Source organism: Paramormyrops kingsleyae, chromosome 3 (genome assembly GCF_048594095.1).
Source record: "Paramormyrops kingsleyae isolate MSU_618 chromosome 3, PKINGS_0.4, whole genome shotgun sequence".
Classification (NCBI taxonomy): domain Eukaryota; kingdom Metazoa; phylum Chordata; class Actinopteri; order Osteoglossiformes; family Mormyridae; genus Paramormyrops; species Paramormyrops kingsleyae.
The window spans coordinates 39,530,516-39,550,687 of NC_132799.1; the positions used below are offsets into that span (position 1 = coordinate 39,530,516).

The following is a 20,172-nucleotide window of genomic DNA, read 5'->3' on the forward strand; positions in this document are numbered from 1 at the left end:
TGCAATATTGGATGATTTCAAATGTAACTGCATGCATTTTAAGTTCCATTTATCCCCAGATGCTTCTACCAGTAATTTATACCATTTACTGAAATAAGACGGATTTAGAAGTTGCAGGCTCTATGAGCGACTCATGTTATGTCATGTGGTGACAGATAAGTCTTGAGGAAGGACATGAGTTCAGTTATTTTGTCCAGGAAGTGGTCACATTCCTCTGCTTCTGAATGATAATTTTATAAAAGCAAGTCACTGTTTGTAAGGTTTTTAAGGGAGGGGTATAATTGGTCACCCTGTCCAAATTAATTTAGCCTTACTGAACTACAGAGGACGGTGATTGTTACTGTTGCAGTGTGCGATTCCCTACGAGTGAGTCTTTTCAGCTCTCAATGTGTTTGCATGGTGTCGCTTGTCTGAACAGTATGGGTGCTGGTTTGGTATGACAGTTTTGGTTTGTCAGCAGTAAAATTTTCTGACCAGGTGGGGCAGAGTTGTGGCAGAAATAAATTTACCACCACTGAATAGCAGAGGGACAGGTTTGCTGGACATTGTACATCATTCACAGGTGTCAGGGAGCTGGTGTAAAATTACAGGACACTTGTGGAACTTCTAGGAGAGGTGGGATGTCTTCCAAAGGCTAGGGACACCTGTGTGATTGTAGCCAAAGGCTTGTTGGGACCTGTCTGATTGTAGCCAAAGGTTTGTTAGCACCTGTCTGATTGTAGCCAAAGGCTAGAGACACCTGTCTGATTGTAGCCAAAGGCTTGTTGGGACTTGTCTGATTGTAGCCAAAGGCTAGGGACACCTGTCTGATTGTAGCCAAAGGCTTGTTGGGACCTGATTGTAGCCAAAGGTTTGTTAGCACCTGTCTGATTGTAGCCAAAGGCTTGTTGGGACCTGTCTGATTGTAGCCAAAGGCTAGGGACACCTGTCTGATTGTAGCCAAAGGCATGTTGGGACCTGTCTGATTGTAACCAAAGGTTTGTTAGCACCTGTCTGATTGTAGCCAAAGGCTTGTTGGGACCTGTCTGATTGTAGCCAAAGGCTTGTTGGTACATCAGTGAAAAGGTGGCATGTGTGAGAAGAAGGCATGTTGCAGTATGTGGTTGTGTGGGTCTGAACTCTTTGCCTGTGATCAGAAGGTAACCAGTTGAAATCCCATAATTTGAACATAATTTTATAGTCGGGGCCTTGAGTGAGGTCCCTAACACTAATTTCTCCCAGTTTTGACTGGTCCTGTTTTGCGTAAAGCATATACCATGTAAATGAATGTAAAGGAATGTGCCATATTTGAGCAAATCCAGAGGTCAGTGGGTTTGTGTCCCATGTACGAAGGTGTGATCTTTTTTATTTTTAAAGGGTTACTGTGGCCTTGTATTTAAAATTCAAACCCTTGCAAGTTTTGCAGTTCTGATAGTTTTAATGAAATTATACCCCGAAATCCTGCTTTCCTTAACCATTCAATCTGGTGGTGAGTATGTTTTGGGGCCAATATGGGGCACAAGGCTGGGGTACAGCTTGGACACGGTCCCATGTTTTCTCAGTGCAGAAGAGTTTAAAAATTCAAAATTGCCGCATGTGCTGGATCTTGAGGGCTCTGTATAGTCACTAAGACTGAAAAAGCGAAGGGAGCCTGGCTGCTCTGTGAGTAGTGCTTTGTCTATACCCCAGCATGTTGGTTTATTCCCAGCTTACTGTATGGGAATTGCATGTTCTTTCTCAGTTTGTGTAGCTTTCCTACAATAGTCTCTTAAAGTGTGAGAGTAGTTTGTAATGGTATAGGGCCATTGTGGAAATATGAGTCAAATTTTATAGTAGAATTTTAAGGTGGTATGAGATGAATTTTTAAACAACACAACTTTTTGTAATGTAGATAAATATAGTAATATAGAAGTGATGTGTGTGGCCTGCAGTGGGTTGGTGTCCCATTGTGGGTCATTTCCTGCTTTGCGTCTACAGCTTCCAGCTCTGGACTCCTACTTCCTTGCATAGTACATGGATGGGTGGATGGATGGATGAATGGATGGATAATAATTTAGATTAATAATGTACATTGTAGCTATACTGTTACAATAACTATAGCTATTTGTAGATGAGCTGGAGATACACTGGCAAGTAGTTTAGGTCAGTTTACAGTAGTCCAGATGAAATAATCTGGGGGTTTCGGCCAGTGTGTTTCTGACTGGCTGCTTTCCCATGACTTTTCTGCAGTGTGTTTCTAACTGTCTACTTTCATGTGACTGTTGTTAGGAGTGAAAGTTGTCCTGCCCCTCTCTTAGTAACCACTCCCACATAACACATAAATAGACCTGAGGCACTCAGCTGCTGCAAAGTCCTCTGTCTGGTCAGAAATAAATGCAGCTAAATTTAAAGTGACATTTGTATCTTTCTGCGGTGCCACTGAGAGATCCAGGTCCAAGGTGCTTCCTGGAAGATTAACATTTAGACTGAGGAAGGGTTTTATTTTTGGCAGCAGAAACTTGTGAACTTAAGATATGTAACAGAACTGCACCGATCAGTGAGTGCGACTGGTTAAGTAGGGACAATCTAAATTATCAATATCGCAGCAATACTGTGGGCTCATGAAACACCCCAACAAGCCTACAAAAAAACCATCTCCAGAACCTTCTGGATAACAGGGATTAGCCTGGTGCCATGCTTTATGCAAGTTGTGGCCTAGAGAACTGAAGCTGACAACAGACGACAGATGCCTAGTTTTCACATTTAAATTGAACTTACAGTCATTGTACAGTATTATAGCATAAAAAATAATAAACCCATCCTTAAATATTTCAGATCAGTCAAATAATTTTGTAAATAAAAATGGAATTCAAATTTGACAGTAAAATGTTCCTAGCTAGTTTATGGCCTGTGACATATAATGAAACACGACGATACACCAGGCCACATGGTTGCTAAAAGCTAAAAGGCCCGCCTCCTATGGCCAGATGTGTGTTCAGATTGGCCTGGCCCAGCAGTGCCCCACACCACATAGAGTGTAATGAGAGCTTGGGCCGCAGACAGAAATAGTGCATCCCAAAGGACTCCTCAACGTCGCCTGTCTGGCTTGCTTTGCCGTGCTGGGTGCTCTGGGCACCGGGCCCTATCTCCAACATGGCTGGGCTTCTCTGCAGAACCAAGCGAAAGAAACAAGGTAGGCAGGGCTGTGTGTATGGCTCTCTAACCCTTCATTTCAGAGAGCTGCCACCAGTAACGGCCAGAGAGGACATTTCCCACTCACTGTATATCATAAAAATAAATTTAGAATTTGTTTGTCCAGCTCCAGTGTACGTTCCAGCTAGAGACAGGTTCACTTCCTCGATTAGTCTAGAAAACAGTGTGGTTATATGCGAATGGCCACATGACATGTTTGACTATTAATCCTTAATTTACAAACCACAATAATGTAATAAACTTGTCTTTGTTCTTGTGTTCATTAACCATCCTTCTCCTGATAGATATAAACGTGGGTCAATCAATTATTTGGGTGGTTTTCGGCTGTCAGCCCAGTACTCTGTGAGCATGTTACCAATTATAGATGAAACTGACTTTCTGATTATTTGTTTTGCTAATTTACTTTGGTGGACAATTAATCATTGCTTTCTTTAGTGTTATTTATTCTCCCAGGGTTTCTTTGCCTCATTTAGCTCCTCCTCTTCATAAGAAACATCAGGACTCATGAGGGCTAAGAGGAGAGTCCATTACCATCGAGGCAAAATGTGTCTGTATGCAGGTGGAAATAAAAAAATGATTTTGAGGATAAGCATTGTGTTTATATTAGTGCTGTCAAACAATTAAAATTTTTAATCAGATTAATCACAGGGTTGCTGTGGATTAATTTAGATTAATCACGATTAAATATCATTCATTTTTAATCTATATTAATCACAATTCATTTTGCATGAGCAAACAGACTCAAGAAAAAAGGGAATATATATGCACTTAACATGTTTATTGAACACGAGTCGGATGCATTCCATCTGCCACAGAAGTGCAATACCATGGACCCATATCAAAAAGTAATATTTTTTTCTTAGCCGAACAACTTGTCATATTTAAGGTACCTCAGTTTAAATGGTCTTTATCTGCGTTCACTTACAATTAGCCCGAACTACTGTAAATCCGACAAATAATCCGACTAATCATGAAATCCAATTCTAGCCCGGTTAATTGCCATTGTTAGCAATATCAGTTGATAACACATTACACGCCGTGCTTTATGTATAAAACTCCATAGCAACACATCCACAGATAAGTTGGACGGTATAGTGTCTGCGACCGATTTAATGAGCCACAAATGAGAAGTAGTGCTTAAACAGTATAAAACTACAACTTTCCCTTCTGTTGATAAAAGGCGCAGCCTTCTTGGATTCTGAACTTGGGATCCTCTGTGCTGCTTCGAGATATGGGAGTGCGCATGTTGTCACTTCCGACTTCAAAACTCGGAATCCGACTCGGAATACGAGTTCCCAAGGCAAATGGAACGCACCAAAACTGCCTGAAATGAGTTGACAGAGACATTTCAGGGATTTTGAGTCATTCTGCGCTGCAGATGGGTTAATTGCGTAATTTTTTTTAATGAGATTAATCACGATGATGGATTAATCCGCGTTAACCCGTTTATTTTGACAGCCCTAGTTTATATGTAAAATTAGATCAGTATTGACATATTTCAGTCTGGTGTTAGGGTACAGGATGGTGTGAGGTTACGTTATGCTGTTAGAGTGCAATGCAACATTAGGGTAAAATATGGTATTAAGGTACAATATGGGGTTAGGGCAGTGGTTCCCAAACTTTCTCTGCAAGGCCCCCCATTTCTAGATAGGAACATTATTGAGCCCCTCCATTCAAACTAAACAGGTTGAAGCACATGAAACTTGTATGAAGATTGTATCCCAGGAAGTTCCGAAGCGTTATCTGCTATTTCTCTCGAATATCACGTAAAGCAGTGAGAACTGGTTTTCAGTTAATTTACCTGGTAAAATAAAGTTTAAATAAATGACATAAATGCTCTAGTAGTACACGTAAGTTAGTGGTTTATTTATTGTTACTTACTGTAATGTTGCACTGCTTTATTTGTTTAATCGTCCAGTCTGTGAAGAGATTATTTGAGGGTGGCACATGCCCATGAGGCTATCCCATTGGTGCGCCCCTCCGCAATACCTCTGCGCCCCCCAGTTTGGGATCCACTGGGTTAGGGTAATGTGTAGCATTACAGCATTGGTCTTAAGGTTCGATGTGGGGTTTGGGGTAATGTGTAACATTACAGGACAGGTGCTAAGGTACAGTGTGCAGTTTTGGTAATGTATAACATTACCATACAGGTATTAAGGCACAGCATGGGGTTAGGGTAATGTGTAAGTACAGGATGGGTGTTAAGAGACAATGTGGGGTCTGGTGTAATGTGTAACATTACAGGACAAGTGTTAGGGTACAGTGTGGGCTTAGAGTAATGTGCCTCTGGTAGACCCCAGATTCGTGTGACTGTATGAGTTTCTTGGCACATCTCCCAAAGCTTTAAATTGTTAAGGAAAACATCTTCCTCCACTCTCTATCCTCCTCCCTTTGGTCCTGTACAGTGGATGAGCACCTGGAAGAAGGCAAACAGGCCATCAATGCCCCACTTCTGGCCCCAAGAGTGGATGCACTGCCTGATAACACACTGCTTGGTAATGCTCTTTCAGGTCACTCTTCTCTTGTAAAGGTCAGCATCCAGGAAGGGTCTGCTTTCAGTGTCAGTCATTTCTCTCTCAATCCACCAGAGGTCACTATTGGAACATTATACACAGTATAACCTTATCACTTCCCTTTATTGACAAATGAATTACTATTCTGTAGCTAACTAAGCAGATGTATTGTTATTCAATCTTGTTATACTACACTTTTTGTTAGATGAGGGATAGATGTTCACATGGAAAAAAATTAAGAATTGAGTATCAGTCAATCAGTGATTAAATACAAGAAACACATTTTATTATCCATCCATCCATCTTCTGCTGCTGATTATCCAGGGTCAGGTCATGGGGACAGCAATCTAAGCAGGGACATTTTATTATCCATAAATTAAAATTAAAAAAAGAAATATATATGTATGTATAAATATATTAAAGTGTGCCAATCGACAGTGTTGCCCTTCTCAGTGGTGAGTGTCTGTGCGTGTATTAGTGTGTCTATAATCAGCGTGTTTAGATGTTGCTCTTGCTTTGAACTCCCACTCAGATGATAACACAGAGAGGAGCATGCTGGATCCCAGCTCGAGGGAAAACCCCAAGTTTAAAGAACTGCAGAGGGTGAGTGTCAATGCAGCAGGAGGGTAACGGTCTGGAAGCCTCCATTACTCCCAGGATGGAGGGTGACCAGGGTTCTAACTGTACCCAGCTGCTGATTGACTGGATTAACAATGAATTGGTGGAGGAGAGGATCATTGTTAAGGACCTGGAAGAAGACCTGTATGATGGGCAGGTGCTACAGAAGCTGTTTGGTAAGTGCTAAATTAATAGGAGATCCACTGTGACTTCTACCATAATTTCTGCCACGACTCCTGCTGGAACATTCTTATCTGTTTTGTGTAGATTTATAGCAAACAGGCTACATTAACATCATCAAACTAGCATCTGTACTTACAAATTATTATGCTATGTTGTGTTTTAAGCAGTTAGATAATCAAGCATAATGTGCTGCGCAAGAAGTTTTTTTAATGTTTATTCTGCAGATGAACAGAAAAAAGTAGAAAAAAACTCCTGCAACATTTATGGACGCTTATATAATCTGTTATATATATATATATATATATATATATATATATATATATATATATATATATATATATATATATATATATATATTTTTTTTTTTCTTTACAGTGGAGCGTAATGGTGATGTTTGATAACAGAAGTCCTGGAGGGCCGGAGCCCTGTGTAGCTTAGTTCTTTCCCTGTTCCACCATAAATGATTCAGCTCAGGAGCTGTGTGGTAATTAGCACAAGGAATTGAATCAGGTGTGTTAAATGAGGGGAAACCCAAAAATGTGCAGGGCTCCGGCCCCCCAGGACTGGAGTTTGAGACCCCTGGGGTAGAATTTCCCATTTGACAATGCTTTCGGTTCGACCTTCGAAGAATGCAGCAGCCTACAAAAGCTACACCTTCGTAGACCACATTCTTCGAAGGATGCATCCCCTGAATTCGGACGTAGCCTAGATTAACCGTACTCTGACCCACCTTATCAAGCAAGCAAGCTCGGGCATGGTACAGAGAAATCACACTAGTCAAAGGAACTGAATTTTGGGGGGTCAAACGTGCTTGGGCACAGAACGGATCCTCTAGTGTGAGTACGCCCTTATTGTAGCTCCTGCTACAGCTCAAATTCAGACATTCCTGTTTGGTGACTCCTAACTGTAAATTCCATATAAGATGCAAACTTAACCTGTGTTTACAGATTAGTTGTTAACTAGATTATTGACCTGCCTTGTGGGGGCACATAAATTAGACCTCAATATCTTCCTGAATGTCACCCCCTGTGCAGAGAAGCTGTCCCGATGGATGCTGAACATGGCAGAGGTGACGCAGTCAGAGATTGGTCAGAAGCAGAAGCTGAAAATGGTTCTGGGAGCTGTGAACCAATTGCTGAGGCCCCATGGCTGGGACATCGATTGGAGTGTGGATTGTGGGTCTTCAGGGGACACTCAAGCTTTCACATTACAGCATTGATCAGCTGACCACACAACCTTACAGCCCTGGTCACCTGACTACATGGCTTTACAGCCCGGGCCACCTGACTGCATAGCCATAGCTCTGCTTGCTTGACCTCATAGCCATAGCTCTGACCACCTGACTATACAGCCATAGCCCTGATCACCTGACTGCATAGCCATAGCCCTGATCACTTGAATGCATGGCCATAGCTCTGCCTGCTTGACCTCATGGCCATAGCTCTGCCTGCTTGACCTCATGGCCATAGCTCTGCCTGCTTGACCTCATGGCCATAGCTCTGACCACCTGACCGCACAACTTTACAGCCTTGTAATTTAGAGCCTCATTCTGCACGAGAGACCCCAGTTCCTCCACAGGCAGCCTCGGCTCCTGATGGCTGGGCTTGTTCTCGCAGCAGCTGACCTCTCTGTTCACGCAGCTGTCCATTCCAAGAACCTGGTGGCTATCGTGTCCCTGTTGGTGGCCCTGGCCATGCACTTCCAGGCCCCCATCCGCCTGCCGGAGCACGTCTCCGTACAGATAGTGCTGGTCAAGGTGAGATGTCATCTCAACAACACTGGTTATCCAGAGAGACAGCAACACCTTAACGGAGGTTAATCACAGATATAGTGTCACCAACCTAGCTTTACTACAGATATAGCAGTACCCTAACACTGATTGACTGCAAATATAGTATCACCTTAACACAGATACAATGTCATGTAAACACCAGTTAACTGCAGATAAAAAAATCTTCTAAAAGGCTCCTAGTATAATGTATGCTTTATTTGAAACAGAAAAGAGATGGCATACTACAGACATCCCATGTGACCAAGGAGATAACTACTACCAATGAGTAAGTGCTCTGGCCAGTGCGAAAGACTTTTACTTGGTAGAACAGTCCTACCCAATTAGAAAGACTGTTACTGGGCACTAAAGCCCAAAGTTTACTAAGCCTTAAATTTCAGACGAATTACAAAGGCTGGCTCCCAGCATGTCGATGCCTAGACCCAGGTACTGTTAATGTTAAGTGTTCCTTTCAACATTGGTATGTGTTCAAGACTGTCAGTTAATTCTTGAAAAAAGCTTGCTTTAATACAGGCCAAAAATGCTGTCACAAACTTAAAGCCATTGTCTGATATCCATGCAATTCATTTTCTACCTTTGTTTTTCAGAATGATGCTGAGGAAATTTGGTAAGTAATTGGAACAGTTCAAGACAGAACATTCATATTTCCCATCTCCCTTTTCTATGTACTTGATCTCCTCTGAGCAATGCAATGTCACACATTTTTACTTTTCTTCCAGAAAGAGATGCATTTGACACTCTGCTTGATCATGCCCCTGACAAGCTCAACGTAGTTAAGATGGTAAAATTTCCTGAGTGTGAGCTGATTTAGCTGAGTTCTCTGTCCCCCCCCCTGCGTGTATACCTCCTTGATATCGAACACTGAGCTTTTGCTACGTCCTTAATGTCTGTGACTCTGCTTCCTGCCTGACAGTCTCTCATCACATTTGTGAATAAACACCTGAACAAACTCAACCTCGAGGTGACGGAGCTGGAGTCACAGGTGAGGCCCCATTCAGGTACTCAAATGGAGCTCCTGTGGGCTGAATGAAATTGTGAACCGCTTAGCATTCAGTAACCTAGGCAACCACGCTTCTGTGATGACCCATTCCTTTCCTCCTAACCTATGTCTCTCTGTGTTCAGTTTGCAGATGGGGTCTACCTGGTGCTGCTGATGGGTCTACTGGAGGGGTACTTTGTGCCCCTGTACAACTTCTATCTCACACCAGAGAACTTTGAACAGAAGGTAGGCACTATTCATGGCCGGGTGGTTGTGCTAATACAGATTTAGTGCCTTATCCACACAGTGTTACAGTGTGGTGAACCAGCAGGTGGTGCTCTGACACTTCACTATTCCATGGGTTTCCGACAGGTGCACAACGTGGCCTTTGCCTTTGAGCTGATGCAGGATGCAGGACTCAAGAAGCCCAAATCTCGCCCTGAAGGTACTGATGTTTCTCTATGAATGGAATTTAACATAAAAAATACAATATATTTTTATTCCTTGTGTGGACCCTATGATATTATATTCATGATAAAACTGGATATTAAATATGGGTAAGTACATTAAAAAGCACAAATCCTCCAAAAGATTTAAAATAAAATAGTATATTATTGTTAAAACTGTAACACTGATATGAAATCAAATGAAACATTTAAAATATCCCTAAAGATGTCATACGTTCATTTGTAGATGTTCATCCATCCATATTCTAACAGCTTATCTTGGCCACGGTTGTAGAGATGAACTGCAAGTTTCATAATTTGGTATTTGTTTTTCTTGTGAAAATGTAGTACTTATTTTGGTCATTTTGTAATTAACAAGTCGTGCATTTCTGAATTTAGTAATTATAATATTTTATTGATTACACCCCAAACTTTAAAAAATAAGCCTTTATGAAGGCCTGTGAGTTCAGTTATTACCATAAAAAAGCAGCTGTTTCCATCAGTTTGGGTAAAATGCACTTTAAGTCAGAGAGCTGCAAAGTCCTCAGGCTTCCGAGTCTCTAATTTATACCAGAAGCAAAAGTAAGGTGATGTTTTACTGAAATTATGGCTTCAATAAAAAGCCAACATTCCCTGCTACAGATTCCTTTGTGATATGTAGGCTTACATAAACATGTACTGATTCAACTGAGAAACTATCACATCATTATAAATGTAAATATGATCCAACGTATGTTTTGTATGTTGAATCTGTGTTTTGAATGTACACATTTCAGATGTTGTCAACATAATCTTGAAGTCCACTCTGAGGGTCCTCTACAACCTGTTCACCAACTACAGACACACAGAGTAAGCATGAGCTATTAGCACCCCACCCCCCTCCATAAAAGGCTTATCACCCCTGTCACATGATGGCCCATCCTGGGGTGCCACGCATTATAATACTGTCAGTCTCTGTCAGGCTTTTTACGGAACTGCAGAAATGATGCTTCTATAGCCAATGAGATGCATAATCTCCTCCTACTGTGGGCAACACCCACTCTCTCAGTGCTGGTGTAGACAGTGACAAATGATCAGTCACAATGGGGGGAAAAGGTAAAATCCATTTAGCCTGGATGACATGGGGGACTTTGGAAAAAAAAAACTGCTAAAAATTATTTGAATAGTGGTTGGGCTTTCAGCACCTGCTTCACAATCATGAATTTGTATACTTAAATTATTAAGCAACCTGCCTAGGAGAGAAATGCAGAAAAAAGGCTTAAATTAAGAGGTTTGTTGCCATTCAGCTTAGAAGCATTAAAAATCCAGAGTGTCTTAAGAATAGAGTAATATTAATAAGTTTACTTAAGCATATTGAAGACTTTTTTCACTGTTGAGCTGTGAACAATCAAACCTGGTCTGAGTGGGGTTTTGAACTTAATGTCTAAGCTGCTCTTAGTGTATATACACTGTACTGTACACCCTTTTATAGGCTTCCTATATTGCAGGAATAGCTAACTGCAAATGTTTCTGAAGGCTTTGTTATTGGGGGAGTGTCAGTTTTACAAAAGTAATGCACTGCTACATGTGTCCCACTTTCGCACTGTTGCACTTGTTTCCAAGATTGTGTCAAATGTCACAGTAGTGAGGTGGATGTGGTTTCTGAATGTTTTTTGTTCTTATCACCACTGTTGAATCATTTAGGTTTTAACATTGAGTGACAGTTGCAGGTAATGTGGTCTGGTTATTAAGTGGATTTTAAAAGGTGTAATACGTCCTCTGTAGACCTGAAAGTCATTTGTAACCTATGATTTGAACTGAAAAGCATAAATTCACGATCATCATGGGTCTGGTCCTTCTCTGTGTGAACGTTCTTCCAGTTACCATGGCTACCCCCTTTTCCCACCTCCCGCCATCTCCCCTGTGTCAAAGGAGGGTATTTTCTACTATGTTTATGTGCAGAAAGGGTGCATGCTGTGCATTGTCTCTCTCACAAACCCCCAGAGTACAAGAACAAGAGACCATCGCTGCACCTTTTCACACATGCTGCTTTTTACACATAAGAAATCAATGTAGCTCCCTTCACTCACAATGGCATCAAGGGAAGATTCTCTGGATGGGGTGTAGGCACTTTTTTATTCCTGTTCTTATCCTTGAACTTCTCTAATTTGGCCTGAAGTACATGAACTTAGACAACAAAAAAGTCATTCAGCCATCCCTACTGGACTGACCTTTAATCCAAGTGTCCACTTAAGGTCCTGTTGTTGTCTTCATAGATGTGTCTTTGACCTCTGTGTGAAGTAGCACTTGTTCAGATACTTGGTTCCGTTCCTTTTCTTCTTAGTTAGATTCTTTCTTTTTACCCAATAGAAGGACATCCTTTCTCAGTGCTGGAGCCCAGAGAGTGCATCTGTGCTCCACATCAGCAATAATCCACCTGCTAGACCTGAAGATATTAGTCTGAATAAGTTATTTCAGAACTGGGTAATACCCACAGTGTCCACAGGATGCATGTTGGTTATTCTCTGAGACATCCCCAAAACTAACATGACACCCACAAGACACCCAGAAAAGAACATGATAATACTGACATGACACCCACAGACCATCCTTATGACACCTGTATGGTAGTAACTGAAAAGACTTCCATATTCTGGAAATGTTTATCCAATACATGGTCACAGAGAACCTGGAGCCTATCCCAGGAAGTAGAGGGAACAAGGTCGGGGAATACTCTGGACAGGATATCAAATGTTCATCTATTCAGCTTGCTTAATTATTTATCCAACCCAGCATTTCAGCAAGTCAGGAGCCTATTGCAGGAAACACAAGACACAAGATACAAGGTGCAGGGTGCTGTGAGGAAGATGCCCGTCCAGCTGAGCTGGACTGAGCTGTAGGATAGGGGTCTCATTAAACATCTGAGAGGGGTGACACGATGGTGCAGTGGCTAGCACTATTGTCTCCCACCTCTGGGACCTGGGTTCATGTTTGCTTGGGTTCCATGTGTGCGGAGTTTGCATGTTCACCCCATGTTGTTGTAGGTTTCCTCCAGCTACTCTGGTTTCCCCTCACAGTTCAAAAACATCCTGAGGCTAATTGGAGTTACCAAATTGCCCATACTGTGTGAGTGTGCCCTGCAATGGGTTGGTGCCCCATCCTCGGTTGTTCCTCACCTTACACCCATAGCCTCTGGGAAAGGCTTTGGACCCCCTGTGACCCAGAAGAGGGTAAGGAATTGAATGTATGGATGGATGAAGGGATAGATAAATACAAAAGTTATTGGTTGCACCATTAAGATTTTGATCATGATGGTGACAACATCCATGTCACTCTCTTGCATAAAGACAAAACATTTGAATATCTTTAAACTAAAGGTATGGTATCTGTGTTCCAAAGCCAGGTATTGATCATAAGGAAGATATTTGATGGTATATTGACTAGGATAACTGTGTTTCCTGAAAACTTAAGAGTTGGCATTTCAAAATAGCCATGTAGACAGGTTTTGTATTTGATTTTATTGGTATCATGAATTGTACTCTTGATTCACCTATGGCTGCTATGCTCTGATGATTCTGTCACTGAGAAGCTTAGCCAGCCCCTACAAATGAATAGAAGGGTATTGTTGAACCTGCAGTTTACAATGTGGGGCTGGGTGGTGCTCAGATAGGACATTTGTTTACAATATTTCATGATAATTCTACTGATCCTGTCCAGGGAATACTCCTGGTTTCTGCTCCACGCTACCTGGAAAAGGCTCCAAACTCACCATGACCCTGTATTAGATAAGCAGTATGACAAATGGATGGATGTACTACTGTTGTCAAGGTTGCAGGCGGTTCGGGCACGGGGCATGGTGCACAAAGAAGGGGCGGACGACCCACTTGCGGCTCCAGCAAACAAAACAGGGTTTATTAAACTAAAACAAGAAAACACTATAAACACAAACAAAACCAAAAAGACCACAAGGGGTCAAAAACTAAAAAGGGATTAATAAACAAAAACCAGATAGACATCTAACATCAACCATGAAACACAATCCACTATAGCACAGAACAACTAACTACAGACACAATCATAAACATAGACACGACGCGATGAACCAGCGGGGAACAGAACAAAGGCAGGAACTAATATACTACAGGGGTAATGACTAACACAGGGCAGGTGAGGCTGATTAACAAAGACTAGGGAAACAGGACACAGGTGAAACCTATTAACTCAAAGACACTAACAATCAGGGAAACTAAGAATTAATCAAGGAAACAGAAACCAACACTAGGGAATAAAACAGGTAAAGACACAAGCAGGGGCACAAGGGACAAAACCAAAACCAACTACAAAATCAGACACAAGAACTAAAGAAACTCAAATGAAACACTAGGGAGCAAAATACAAAAACAGAGGAGGCGGGATTCGAACTCACAACAAGAGGGAACTCAGGACCGAGGGGCAAACAGACAGCACATGCTTAATACATTGAGCCACAAGACCAGACAAGAGACAGGGGAGAAACAAGGACTGACGTATGGACGGGATGACCAGCACCACCTGCTGGTCAAACGTGGAAGGGGCACGGAAGGACCACAGCGGGAGGCCGACCCTGACAACTGTCCCCTCCGGTTAGTATGGAAACTGGCTCTCCTATAACAGCCAGGCTCTCCTCAAAAAGCGAGCCATTTCTTGACAAAGATCTTGCTTTTGCAAACAAACCAAAAATCTAACCAGTAATTCAGGGAGTGTTGCCTGTTAGAGGTTACCTACAGTACATCCACAAACACTATTATACAGTGGTACCTCAGTTCTCAAACTCATTAGAATTCAAATTTCATAAAAGTCAAACCAACCAGTTCGAAAAAAAATTACCTAGAACTCGATCTGAATCTCAGAAGTCGAACCGTGAACGCTGACCTAAGATAACTTGTATGCGCAGGGAAATGAGTCACGCGGCACGTCTCTCAATGGAAACAAAGGGTAACGCTTCAGTCTCAGCCTCGCATTTGCTGTGATAGCATCGTTTGTTGGTCATAGTGTTTTTTTTTTTTATTAAAAATACTGTATCAGGTAATACACTGTACTTTATATCATTTTGGTAGCCATTGCTCACCAAAAAGTTACACAAAAGTTGTACAAATGTTACAACCTAAAAGTTTGCGATTTACGAACAAATTAATGAATACAGAGTAATAATAAAAATAAACAATGGACCGCATGGCATAGTCTGGTGTTGGTACAGTTTTCGGGCATGGCTTGGGGTTGTCACGAACTGCCGAGCCGGGACCGGGAAAGCAGGGACAGGATTCAAGCGATTGGGAAACATGGGGTTTAATTGAGAACAGGCAGAACAAGACAATGACGTTACAATGACCGAACTGGGGAAACAAACTGAAACGCAGACTAAATACAGAGGACTAATGACAACAACCAGAAACAGCTGATCACACAGGGATTCCACACGAGGTTAATGAGGGGACGTGGCACACGGAAGGAGCAGACGATCGGGGCAGGACTGGGGTAGTGTTGGGGTACATTTTTTATCATTTTGGAAGCCATTAAGAAAAAAATGCTCTTCTTGTTTTATCCTGTTCATTTTGTGTTTAAATGCTAAAAAAAAAACATATTTAGGTGTAATTTTATGGGTCCAGGAACCAATTAATTGGTTTTCTATTATTCCTTATTTGGAAAATTTGATCAGAATTCCAAGTTTTTAGGATTCAAACCCGAGTTCTGAACAGTTTAAGTTCGAGTTCTGAGGTACCACTGTACTATTTTTTGTGTTTTTAACACACAAAATGGCTCTCTAATATGTTATACTGCTGGAAATTTATGTCACTGGTGGGAATGAGGACAGCCAAAGTGACAACTTTTTGATCTGTTAAAGAAATACTACAGTATATAACCTGTGGGGCCCTGGGGAGCCATTTTACCCAAGGGGCACAATATTAACAGTTATTATTTCTAACAGCATTGTGTCACCAGTAATGGCAAACTGGATCATTGACCAGTTCAATTCAATTTTATTTGTTTAACGCATTTTCACAACATTTCATTGTCTCAAAGCTCTTTACACTGTCCCTGCCCAAAGCCCCCAGAGATCAATTCAGAGGTAAAAGATGCAAGGAAAAACCCCCTAGAAGGAAGAAACCTTGGGAGGAACCAGACTCAAAAGGGGGAGCCCATCCTTCAGGGGCCAGCAGAGGAAGTTAAATGAACAAAATGACAAAATCCAAATTTATGTAGTCCAAATTTTAAGATTTGAGTCTAAATGTTTAAAGCAGGCAGGAAATGGTGATAGTGACCAATATGCGGGGTATTTCATCTTCAGACTTCCAGAGCCTTAGTGTGACCACAGTACTTGAAACTGCAGTACTTGCCCAGTACTAGAAATAGTAAAGCCTGAAGGTCATGTACTCGAGTCAGGAATAGCTATATCAGCTGAATGGATCAACTGAGCCCTCAACCTGTTTAATAACTAACAATGTGTTAATGGTCTCAACTAGTGAGTGAATCAAGTTTCCTGGCCACATTGTCTAAACATTTTTGGATATATATGCTGTACCAAGGGCATAGGTTTGGTTTCAGCAAGGGTAGGTACCAAATCAGCCCCAAACTCAGTGCCATCTAAACACATGTGGTACTCCCACAATAGTGGTAGTGACATGCCCCTACCATTCATATCCCAATCTGCGGTCTTCTGCTGTACATATGGAAAGATTCACAAATTTTAAGAATACTGCTAGCAGAGAACATGAAGCATAAGGAAATGATACAGCATTAAATGGTGGCAAGATCTGGGGTCCTTGTCAGTTATATTTACCTTATCTGGGTGAATTATGGTGTGAAAAAAAGGTTGTAAGTTTGGCAAACTTTTCGAATGAAAAGTAGGATTTGTTTTTAAAATGAATACTATATGAGTTGCTTCCCAACAGCTTGTCTAAAGACCGTCCGTTGGGCCCCTTCAGGAAACTGAACAAGACAACTTACAGGACACCCACTAGCACTTTATAAGTTACCTACCTGACCTCCTCAATGACAGAATAGGGACGGGACAGAGGTAGCCACCTGCAGTTTTGCAGGGGAAACACAGGTCACTGCTCTTCAGCTGTTGTTTCACACACTCTGCTGCTCAGCCAACATTCCTCCTGACATCCATGAATGAATGTGTTTGACATTGCATAGCTAATCCATTTACAACCTAATTTATCAGGGATTTGGGCATTTTGAACAGTACAAAACTACAGGGCAAGCATGAGAGGGTTTATACTGAAAATCTTTGTGGTTTTATAATTTAATCGAACAAGCCATGCATTAAAGCTGTATTTAAATTATACTCGTTACAGTGTTTGCTGTAAAAGTGTATGTTATCATGTGATATCTTTCAGTATCCCAAAATCAAAGGTAAATATATCATCCAAAAATATATCATCCACCTTAAAAAAGCATTGCTAAACCACTCAAAGGCTCAACAAGTAAAAAAAAAAAACACAGTAAAAAGATGTGATATCTGTCTGAATAACTTGTCACACTGGCTATTTAGGTGCCATTTTTGATCCACACCTTTCACAAATGTGTTCAGAGATGATATTTCCCTAGTCATAAATATAAATACGTCCTTTCCCCATGGGATCTTGAAAAAGCTTTACGTTCATATGTATTTTAGCTGTTATGTTACTTTCAGCTGTTATGCAGCCCAAAGACTTACAGAAATTTATAAAAAATACTTCTTTCTCTTGGCTCTCTCCCCATATGATTCAACCATCCTTTTCTGACACACACTAGGATTGTCGGTTACATATCTTTCCAATAACCAAAAATAACAAAACAAACCTCTTCTCAGAATAGAAAACAAATCCAGGTGACACTGGTATGGGAGGCAGGTGTTGGGGTCTGTGTGTGATAAGAGACAAATGTAAGCCTGTCTTATTTTATCAGATTAAAAACTTCACCCTGCCCCCCACCTACTGTATAGTATGGAGCTTTGGTGTTCAGATCACCATTAACTGGTATACTTTAAACTGGAATATTTTAAAACAGGGGTAGGCAATCCTGATGATGGAGTGCCAGTACTCAGTTTTCTGTCCTACCTGGTCTCTGATAAACCACACCTGATCTCAGGTAGATAGTAACTCATCAGGTAGGATAGAAAAATTGCTGGAGACTGGCACTCCAGGATCTGGGTTGCCTACTCCTGCTTTAACAGATTTACTACTGATGGTGCACTCTTTTACCTTCAATGCCCATCTCTTTTCTTGTTGAACCGTGCTCCAGACAAGGCTATCAAGACCAGAGGAACTATATAGATCCTGTTCTTGTGTCTTGACCAAACGAATGAGGAAACAGAACTGACATATCAATACACATGTAATTATCTGAGACAAATACAGAATAATTTTTTTTTACTGGTACAACATATCCTGGTTGCATTCCTACATTGATCTGTGGGGGGTTTCAGTTTTTTTCTCCCACCTTCCTGAGAATTTCAATATATTAAGAAGTACTCCTGGTTTACTAAACACTCTAGGATGAGTAGCTACTATAAAATGTAGGAATGTTTTGATAATGCACTCGTAACATTAATCTAGATGGCACTAATCTAACTACTACAGCAAAGTCAACAGTGTATGTTTGAAAAATGGGAATAGCACGTTAAATGTGAATCCTATGAGCTTAATCCATAAAAGGAAATGGACCGGAAAGGAGTCTTTGGATTTGTGAGACTATTCTTGTCACTGTCTCATTATATTTTATGACTGTCTGCCATGGAAGGACAAGCATAACAAGTGTGCCCTCTTTGATCATAAAAAACACAATGCAGCCTGACAGTTGAGATCACCTTTGTTTAATATGAAAGTTGAAGCTGGTACCTGGTAATATATGGTCTGGAAGAGCAGGGTATACCATGGAGAAAGCAAGCAACAAGCCAACTCAAAGCTTTCCCTTAGTTCCTTATGTTCAGATGGAATACTGAATAGTCTAACTGGATCAGTCAATGTGTTCATTTATTAACCATGTCAGCTAATGACACTCTTAATTAGTTGAGTTAACAAGGTTGTCGATACTTTGTGAAAGCAAAGATAATATTTGTGCATCAGTGGAAAAAGTGATGCCGTTCAATCTGTGGAATCAAACTTACATGAAGGATATTGTGTTTCCATAGAACAACATGATGAATGATTAACAGTCACTGTATAGTCAAATTAAACAGCGTGAAGCTAAATTCTGTTTGACAATGAAACATTGAAGCAATATTTTTGCATATATACATACACAAACACTCGCAAGCATTTCAATAACACATGGATTCTGTGGTAGCAAAACAAGGGTTACCAGAAAAGAATGAAAATCTTGAGCATATTGGAATGATTCAAAAAGAATAGGTCAGGTGATGAAAAGCAGTCCATGCATATGGATAGTGATGCACCGATACCGGGAATTGGGCTGATCCTGTGCTTATATACTCATACTCGTAAAAATTGTTGGATACCAAGAACAGATAATTAATTGCAACATTACGCTAAAACTCAAAATTGCGACATTCTGTCAGACTGTAAGGTCTGTTCTGCTAAATTGCCAAGAGAAGAAAGAGACAGCATGTCATTTAACACAATTTGATCAAACATCTAAAGACATATCATAGTACAGAGTACACAGAGTTTGCTAATGCTTGCAGAGAAAGACCGCAACAACAAACTTTAGCACAAATAATAGAGGAGAGAGAAATTGAAACGGAAGCGTTATTTATATCTAACATTAAGTAACTAAATTTAGTTAATGTTAGATATAAATAGTGTTTCAGTTTCAGCTACCTATATGTCTACACCTAGTTGTACGCTTTCTTTGTTCCTATTAAAAAAAAAAAAGAACACTACCAAACGGATCAATCACAGTTCTCGTGGGCTGAGGAAAAAAAAATCAATTTCTCTCAATGTCAAATATAGACTCATGAAAGCTTATAATAAACTGCCAAAAATGAGCCACCGAGATGCAGCAGCAAAACTACAATAAGCTACATTTTCTCTACAGTAGGCTAATGTATTATAGCATATTTGAATTATACACTATTCAGTAATTTAATTTATAGAGTACAAACGCTACTCTACTTACGACTGAGATACATCCCAAACGGCCGTTCGTAACTTGGAGTCGTTATTCAACACCATTTTAAGGGTGTACGCAAGTACAAAGAAATAGGGAGCTGGGAGCATGCACGCTACGCTGCTGCGTGGCGGGAGTAGCGGACAGAAGTCGTACTCAGAAAAAAAAAATGATGTTGCAGACAGGAAACGGGAGCCCAAAGAACACAATTTGGACTTACAGTCCTCTTTGTTCGTATGTCTGAAAGTTCGTTAGTTGAAAGTTCGTAAGTAGAGGAGCGTCTGTACTGTGATTTGAAAAGAGTTTGGAACAACTGTACTGTATTTTGAAAGAGCCAATAAAATTCAGTAAATAGCGACTTTCCGTTTTATTACCTTATAGTCATGTAATAAATGTACA

General features: G+C 40.9%; 1 protein-coding gene across 3 annotated transcripts; it reads left to right on the forward strand.

The window, feature by feature from the left end:
• The first annotated feature begins 262 nt into the window (after positions 1-262).
• Positions 263-11,524, forward strand: LOC111834161 (beta-parvin-like). Of its 3 annotated transcripts, none has more exons than XM_023793140.2 (13): positions 263-366; positions 5,577-5,666; positions 6,217-6,287; positions 6,376-6,478; positions 7,520-7,660; positions 8,126-8,241; positions 8,484-8,542; positions 8,862-8,881; positions 8,994-9,055; positions 9,188-9,256; positions 9,398-9,499; positions 9,626-9,698; positions 10,476-11,524. In XM_023793140.2, coding segments are annotated over exons 1-13 (984 nt in total). In that variant the 5' UTR covers positions 263-365; the 3' UTR covers positions 10,553-11,524. The 3 variants fall into 3 exon arrangements, with proteins under 3 accessions (XP_023648908.1, XP_023648911.1, XP_023648907.1); XM_023793139.2 differs by lacking the exon at positions 263-366 and adding an exon at positions 2,004-3,151; XM_023793143.2 differs by lacking the exon at positions 5,577-5,666 and having other exon boundaries at positions 276-366.
• Positions 11,525-20,172: the final 8,648 nt, after the last annotated feature.

Excerpts from the sequence above, each read along its gene's own strand:
- LOC111834161 (XM_023793139.2), top strand. The coding sequence starts at position 3,112 with ATGGCTGGGCTTCTCTGCAGAACCAAGCGAAAGAAACAAG. Across the intron at positions 5,667-6,216 it reads GCCTGATAACACACTGCTTG|ATGATAACACAGAGAGGAGC; the intron begins GTAATGCTCTTT and ends ACTCCCACTCAG. Across the intron at positions 6,288-6,375 it reads AGTTTAAAGAACTGCAGAGG|CTGCTGATTGACTGGATTAA; the intron begins GTGAGTGTCAAT and ends AACTGTACCCAG.